This window comes from Triticum dicoccoides, chromosome 4A (genome assembly GCF_002162155.2).
Source record: "Triticum dicoccoides isolate Atlit2015 ecotype Zavitan chromosome 4A, WEW_v2.0, whole genome shotgun sequence".
NCBI classification, from domain to species: domain Eukaryota; kingdom Viridiplantae; phylum Streptophyta; class Magnoliopsida; order Poales; family Poaceae; genus Triticum; species Triticum dicoccoides.
The window spans coordinates 724474800-724483428 of NC_041386.1; the positions used below are offsets into that span (position 1 = coordinate 724474800).

General features: G+C 41.1%; 1 protein-coding gene across 1 annotated transcript; it reads right to left on the reverse strand.

The window, feature by feature from the left end:
• Positions 1-1711: 1711 nt before the first annotated feature.
• On the reverse strand, positions 1712-7867 carry LOC119284271. Its single transcript, XM_037563466.1, has 11 exons — positions 7430-7867; positions 4606-4920; positions 4324-4536; positions 4139-4231; positions 3938-4021; positions 3363-3750; positions 3205-3262; positions 2939-2991; positions 2810-2837; positions 1928-1979; positions 1712-1810 (listed from the first exon to the last, which is right to left on the reverse strand). The coding sequence occupies exons 2-11, from the start codon at positions 4918-4920 to the stop codon at positions 1712-1714; spliced, it is 1383 nt and encodes a 460-aa protein (XP_037419363.1). The 5' UTR covers positions 7430-7867.
• Positions 7868-8629: the final 762 nt, after the last annotated feature.

Here is an 8629-nt window from a genome sequence, read left to right on the forward strand (position 1 = left end):
ACAATACATGGCCGAAATAAATCTAAAGCTAACACACAATTGCCACAAACATGCACGTGTATATAACACGCGTCCAAACTCTCAGAATGCCACGAGGAGAGAACACACGCGTCCAAAGGGGTGCCCCGTCACTGACAGGAGAAGAAACCACCGACAACCACCACAACACTGACAACCACCAGACGACTACTGGAGAACCAACACCAACCATCACAACATATTTAAGAACCCAAAAGAAGAGCATATTGTGAAAGCACCATTTAAAAACATGAAAAACTCGCGCATACAATACTAAATTATCTTATCTATGTTTTATAGACGTTAATTAGTAGTCAACACTTTCAAGGTTTGACTCTACCTATATATGAATGCTGGCATTTAGGGAATCAGATGGGTAATTTATAATGGTCGTAAATACCAAATAGGGACCTTTTTTTGCCAGGAAGGTTATCAATAGGGCTTACATTGGTATAATCAGATAGTTCTCACCTCAGCCGTTGCAAGTTTAAATCAACTTATAGAATATCAAAGTACGGCACATGATGATATAAATCGTTTCGATATGTTGTGTTCACATATATTTTCACAACTTATTCGGGAAATACCGCGGTGGATTTTTGAATAAAGCATTATTCGTATCAAAATCCTTCATGGTTTCACCCGCAAAATACAATCATCCTTCATGGCTGCATGGCTTGAATTAAGGACGTAAGCATGTGCAGATAAAAGTTTGCTTCGCTCAGGTCACGTTTGTTATGTGCACTGGCCATTAGTTAGGGCATGAGCAATGGAGGGATCAGCTTGATGCTGCCCCATGTCTTATTTTAGACCTAAAATATTAAAACTACCATTTACATTTTTACTCACCCAACCGAGGCAGCCATAGGTAGACCCCACTGCAGTTGTCCCCATCTCAGTTCTTTTCTCCTGTCTACTTCTCTACTTCCTTCATTCTCTCTCCTTCTTTTCTCTTACTTTTTCCACCAAGCAGCTACCTCCTCTCACTACTAGAGACATGAGTTTTAGCCACCAAGGTGATCGGTTGCTAAAGGTACAAAATTGGTGGCTAGTGGTCTATTGGTACCAACACTACTTGGTCGCTTCGTGGTGGCTATAGTCTAGTCGCTATAGATATTGAGCGACCAACATTGAGAACCCTGGTCACTAAATGTCATACCAATAGCTACCAACCAAATCTGGTGACTAATGGCATCTAGGGACCAAGGGAGACTTGGTGACTGATGACATCTAGAGACCATGGACGACTTGGTTGCTAAAAATGTACAGCAACCATGTACATGGTTAGTGGCTAGAGATATCAAGTGACCAGCCAAGGCTTGGTGACTAAAAGAATGTAGAGACCAACTACATGTTGGAGACTAGACATCTTTTGTAACCAAAAAATTGTAAACCTTGGTAACTACAGGCATGAGAAAGCAACTATATCATAGGTACAATATATTGTCACACGCTGACATTTGCAGTATGCAAGAAATCTCAGAATTTTAGACATTTGGCAGTTCAGAATCAACATTCAGAAGTTCAGAATCAACATTTGTAAACTTATGATCCAAACATTACATGCTAAACTGAATTTTGTTTTGCAAGTAGGAAATACCACTCTAGCATTTGCAAAGTACAGTACCACGTTTAGTACTGATCTGAACATATGATCCAATCAGTAAACCCCAATATGATCCAAACATTACATTTAGCATTTGTACACTGAATTTTCTTTAGATCCAACTAGTTTTCTCTTCTCAGTCTTTAGCGCGAGTATTGCTTTCCGCTGCTCCTCCAAGGTCATCTCCTATATAATGGTGGCCAGAGCACATGTTATTTCATTAACAACACCAGACATAACAAACATCAGAAAGAGTGCAAGCATGCCAATAAACTAAGCTAGAGACACCAAATTGCCAGTCACTTGATCAGCTTTGCCATAGCTCAGAAGCTCAACAACATCACAGGAAGAAAAACTGCACACATACACAGGAAATACATTTGTACGTAGCTAACTCTGAATCACCTACCTACTTTGCCACCTACCTACTTTTAATTTCTACTATACATTTGTACATAGCTAACTCTGAATCACATTATTCTCCAACTCCCATGGGTCAGAAACCAATAACTATCCAATTGTACACCAAGAGACGTCGCTGGATAATGAACTAACGAATCGTGTGAAACCAACATTAAGGAACATGGTCAGGTCAGGTCTAGCAAAAGTAAACAGACTGCATACGTGATTACATCCAAGACTTGAGCTAATCTACGTACACTTAATATTATCAGCGTCGCAGCAAACTAATCAAATAAAAATGAGCACATTAAATTAACTTAAACTGGTGTTAATAACCAGAGTGCATGGGTGGTGGCAGAACTCGACTAAGCGAGAGTAAATGTGGTCAAGAGAATTCAGTCAGATAAGTAGATTGATCTGGCATTTTGAAGAAGCAACGGGGTGGATCTAGGTGCACGGGCACACCCAAAAATTCAGAGGCCAGTAGTGTTTAAGGCTAGCTAATCGTCAATGAAGAAATGGCAAGTTAACTAGTGCCAAGCCGTGTCATTCGCCCAAGACGAGAAAGACAAGCTTGTGCCGGGGATTAACTAATAGAATGACTAGGTAAGGCAGAGAATTAATCGGCAATGCAATGTGCCTTTCTTGAGATGTGGTAGCAGGCACGAAAAGCAGGGAAAGTGCAGCATTGAATCGTGTCGGCCAGGGGAAAGCACTGCAGGAGCGTGTTTGGTTGGTGAGGTAAACAACATAAAATAAAGCTAGCAACCTGATCATGAATACCTGGACCCTCCATCCGACACCAGAGAGCCTGTGATTCACAAATTTGGACCATCAAGATTAAGATCATGAAGAAATTTGCCAAATCACATAGTATTTTGATTGTTTGAAGCAGAGGCAAACTGATCATACCATTGCCATCAGAAGAAGAAGTTGGAGCAGGTCTATATCCTGGCCTCAAATGACTGTTGAAAATGTATACATGTATTACTAGCTATACATTGGAATTTGTAAGTCCATATATTCATGATGAGTATCTTCATTTTCTGTTACAGAATTATTAGCAAGAACTATCTTGATTAGAAGATCTCGATACCAAGTACACTGCTATATATAAGCAAGCTGCAGGTGTAGGAGGCATCATCTAAAATACCAGAGCATGGGAAAAATAACATTACCTTGCAAATGATCTTGGAAAACTTGACATCCTTTCTACAGTGTTAGACATCAGCGAACCTGTGGCAGAAATTGGAATGCTTTATAAAAGGCAATATGCTACATGTATTTTCAGTGAATAAAAAATGCCAAAAATAGTTGAGATTGATGTGTTGCATACCTATTCCGTCAGATGGCATTGGCCGCTCAGTTGTGAAACCTAGCCCTGTTGCACTAGTGTCGTCCATAGGAGGTGAAATGCCAACCAAGTTAGACACGACACTTTGTAGCCAATCGATCTTCTTCTGTTGAGCTTCAAGTTGAGATTGTTGAGCCTCAATTTGAGTTTGCTGCGTAGCAACAATCTCCTTTGTAGAGGCCAATTCTTCCACTACATGCTGAGTTGAGCTTGATGCGCTTGAGTAAGCCCTTCTATTTGGTTTTGGTCCATGACCCCGACCTCTGACGTAACCATATGCCTTACCTAGCACATGCTCGCAAATCTGTTGCTCTGTTAAAGGTACTTCACCCTCCTCTATAGGTTCCTTTTGCTTCTGCAACATTTCTTCCTGCATTAATAATTATTTGTACCTATATCATGCACATCTTCCTAATAATAGTGCATCATCTAGTTCTGCCATCACTACTACTTAAAAGTACAAGAACCATTTCTTGCTCTCTAGTTCTAATTTGTATCTAAGTATTCCCATTGCTTAATCTCTCTCAACAGAAATTAATTTGTTACATGGTACTTACATGTTTATTCCTGGCATCTTCTGATGCCCATCCCTTCTTATCACTAGAGTAACACTCCTTGTATAGTCTGATATCGCCACAATTCTGATAATACAAGATTCAAAGTCAAAAGACATGAATATAATAAGACAGCTACAAGTTTTGATATTCTGCTTTCACCACAATTGTGACACAAGATAAAGATAAGTAATAGTGACTTACTAATTCATGTTGAACCGCTACAAATGACTTTGTTCCCTTCTTGTGAACATAAGGTAGGTTTGAGCGGTTAGCCTTCCCAATTGTGGACCGTTTCTGCATATGGTAGTTTTTTGTAAACAAATAAGGCAGGGTCAAGTGATAAGATAGATGCAAAACTATTGACATCCATTCAAAGACTACCATACCTTAAATTCTTCTGTTTCAAAATGATCACAGAGCCAAATCCAGTCTCCAACTCTATTATCAATAAGGGGAGGATATGGATTGCTTCTAGCATCATCACCAGATTTTACATAATGTTCATAACACTTGTGACGGAAACTTTTGTAGCTTGAAGAGAATAGCAGATCCACACAGCCTTTGATATGATCTTGGGTGAAATCAAGATTGAACTTAAGCTACGAAGAAAGAACTCAAAGTTAAAACTATACATATTCTAAGTTAGAAAGTTTGATAATCTTACATACCTTTAGAAGTTCATACAACGGCTCCTTATCATCCTCAGTCAGACTATGCCACCCGGCACGTTGGATAGGTGCATGGTACCGTGTAAGAAGTCCAATCTCTCTGGAAAGTAATTCATTATTTTCTCCAATAGGTCTTCTCTCTTCGGAGATGGTCAAGTTTAGTGGATGACCTGCCCTTTTGATCAAACGCTCCAAGCCCTTTCCCTTATTTATCCCACGTACCTTCCTAGATTTTGATGCTGAGGTACTCCCAGAATGTTGACCTTGAGATTGCGGGGCATTTCTTGGTGGCCGGACTGTTCGTCCAGGTCCCATCTGCCATAGAATTAAAAGAATGGAACAATACCCAGATTGTTTATATTAGGAAGATAGGGAAATCAGATTTGCTACGTCAACAGAAATAAACCACGAGTTACATAGTAATTAGATATATTGTGGCAACATAAATAAATCATAAGTATCAATAATAATTCGAAATAACCTGAGACAGGACATATATAGTCTAATATAACCTAAAACAAGATACATATAGTCTGATACAACCTGAAACAGGATACATATAGTCTGATATACACTGAAATAGAACACCATTATTCTAATATAACCTGACACGGGACACATGTAGTCTAACATAACCTGAAATAGGAGACATATAACCCGATACAACACATAATTATTCTACTACTCTGGTTCCTCTTCAGAATTATCCTGAGAGACATGGCTCTCCTTCAAAGATGCCAACTCTTTTGGATCAGTAACAATTTCTGGTGCAACATCATGTCGACACGAGATATTGCCTTCAAAAGTTTCATCTATGGAAACATTGGTAGCTTCCTCCTCTTGAAATGCAATATCATCGCTAGCATCATCTTCATTGACTTGATTCCAAACCTCTGGATCAAAAAGATGGCGATGCGGAGCCTTCTGCACAACTAGCCAATCTCCCTTCAATTTTGTATCACGTACATAGAAGACTTGGCTCACTTGACTAGCTAGTACAAAGGAGTCATTTTGGTACCACTTGCTTCCTGTATTAACACTAACAAAGTCGTCATCGATCCTCACAGGCTTGTTACTCTCTAAATCATACCATTCACACTCAAATAAAGCAACATGTCGATCATTGGGGTAATCCAGGACATATATATTTTTAAGAATACCATAATATGTGATATTTTGCCCCTTATGTTGTCCCTCTGTGCATACACCACTGTTCTGACTTTTACGACCCTCTTCACGCTCCTTTGTCAAGAATCTAACACCACCAGCAATGCATCCTGAGAATCTGTGTACTCTCTTATGCGGTCCAATTGCCAATGCATACAAACAGTCAGACACTAGGGATGCTCCTTGGTTGCGCAGATTGATCACCTAAATTCCACAAGTAATGCAAGTTAACTCATGGAAGCCATTGCCTGGATTGTTCTAGCATGATTGGCGAAGCCATTGCAAGTTAACTCAAGTAATAGCATGGACTTACTCTTTGGCGCAACCATGAACCAAACTGTTCACGTTGCCTATTTTCAATATTATCTGCACCTTCAACCAGGAGGGCATCCTTATGCTCACTAGAAAGAAATGTCGAGGGATGAGTTTCTAACTAGTTGAGGATGTATAATTATAACTTAAAGTTTATAACATGTATACTTACTATAGGTATTCTTGTAGTTCCTCACAATAACAAATGGGTTCGAACTTGACTGACACTCTGCTGACTTATATTCATACAAGTTTCACAAGGGCAACGCATCTTATCATTGCCGCTGTTATGTTGACAAGCAAAATCAATGAATGCATTCACCCCTGAAATGTAATCACTTGAAAACCTATCAGGCAACCTCATCCAACTCTTATCCATACTATATCTTTTCCTGCACAAGCACTCTACAAGTGAACCAACTTACTAGAAATGTAAAATATAACAACATAACCACATTAGCTACAAATCATTATATCTGCCGGTAAACACCTCAATCACGAAAGGAATCAGGCTAGATATGTCAATCATTTTCAACCAGTCCACCCGACATGATAAACTAATTGATCTACTGAATTTCGGTTAAATCAGGCTTATATTTATCAAAATAACAATCCTACAGTACCCCATATATATGTCACATTGCCACTGTATTTTCAAAAGAAAACTTGCACTTTATCAAACTAAACACGCAGCTTGCTTATGTAATTATTTTATATGTAGTAACATTATACTAAAATATAATATCACAACAACAGCAGCCATGGAACTCTATAATTTTATACTAGAATTGTATACAAAGACAGTCTTCAAATATTATACTACAACATTATACAAAGACAGTCTTCACAGAACAGTATTTGAAGATAGTCATCACAGAACTGCATATCCTTTCTAAACATTGTACTACTAACATATACTACAAGTCCTGATGTTGTAAGTATCAATATGCAGTAACATTATGCTGTATATTTTACTACAAGCAAAACCAAGACTATATGTATATTATGGCCCGGTTGGGCACGGCAGTATTGCCATTATTCTACTACTCTGGTTTTGAAGAGGATAATCTAACTCTCCGGATAATCTAACTCTCAGTATTGCCATTATTCTACACAACACATCAACCGGACCAAGCCAATATTGACATTATATTCAAATCACACAACCGAACTCTACATGGTAGGCCAAGCCAGTTTCCAAATCACAAACGGTAAGCTACATGTATATTTTACTTACACATTTCCACAAACACTTGAAGTGCATGATCTAGCCATCAAGTACTCCAAGGAAATTAATGGAGAGACACAGGGAAGGAGGCAAGGACAGAGAGGAGATCAGTCTTACGGGTTGAAGCTTTTTCTGGTGTTGACGGTGAGAGCGAGATCTCGTTGGCGAGCTTGGGGCGTCGGTTCCTGCAGAGCTGGTTGGGGTTGGGGAAGGAGGAACCCTAGGCGCCCCTTCCCTTCGACCACGCGGCCGCTGCCGCCGCTGCTTCACCTCCCCCACGCAGCCGAGCTGCCACCACCGCCGCAAGGGACAAGCCCGCCGCTGCCGTCGCGAGGAACACGCCCGTCGCCGCCGCCGTCGCGAGGAACACGCCCGCCGCTGCCGCAAGGAAGAGCCCCCCTCTCTTCTGCCGCGAGGAAAACGCCAGCCGTCGCGGGGAGCGCGCCCTCCGCCTTCCGCCGCCCCCTCCGCCGGCAGGAACGAGTCAGCCACCAAGGAACGCGTCGGCCGCCGCCAGGGATGTCGATCTGATTTGGGGGATTTGGGGAGACGCTAGGAAGGTGACTTGCCTTTTTGCATACTAGCCCTTGGTTGCTATTTCTCCACTGGATACAAAGTCGTGAGGGTACAACACATAGGCCTATGGTGACCAAGGAACTAATTAGCTGGTTGCAATTAGTACATCTTCAGCCACCAAACCGCTTGGTGAGAAAATATCTGGTGGCAAATGATATATTTTCTTGTAGTGTCTGCAAGAGACCGCCTCTTGCGCAGAGCACCATCCGAACCTGGTTTGGCCCACTCCGAACCGAGCTGGACCTGCGGGGCAGCACCATGGGGCAGCCCGTTGGCCATGCCCTTAGTTCATTGATCTGGCATGCATTTTGTAGGATGCATGCAAAATTTCAATATGCATGCACCGAGTACGTGCATGCCCATGACATGCACGTGTGATCAACTTTTGGTGAGGTATGCGTGCACTATTGCTACCACGTATGTGCGCGCCTGGGGGGAAATAAGCGGTTGTAACCTTTTAAATATTAAATCTGATGCATCAAAAGTATGATAAGCATACGATTTTACTCTACTTAGATTAACATGGTGAATTACAACTTGTCATGCCTTCGATAATCCATGTCTCATGGGTGCACCACTCTGGACATAAGTTGATGCTGCCATGCCTCGGACATTGTTGCCGAGGTTTTGATTTTCGAGGCGTCTACTTCGTGCCATCAGTTATCCGAGGTGTCGCTATTGTTTGACTGTTACCGTTGTAAAGTCATGTATTTGTACATGGCTGGCGGCTGTTTAGTGGTC

Coding starts and splice junctions, on each gene's coding strand:
- LOC119284271 (XM_037563466.1), bottom strand. CDS start 4,920: ATGGGACCTGGACGAACAGTCCGGCCACCAAGAAATGCCCCGCAATCT. Junction 2,838..2,938: donor TTCTTCTTCTGATGGCAATG/GTATGATCAGTT, acceptor TGTGAATCACAG/GCTCTCTGGTGTCGGATGGA. Junction 1,811..1,927: donor GCTATGGCAAAGCTGATCAA/GTGACTGGCAAT, acceptor ACCATTATATAG/GAGATGACCTTGGAGGAGCA.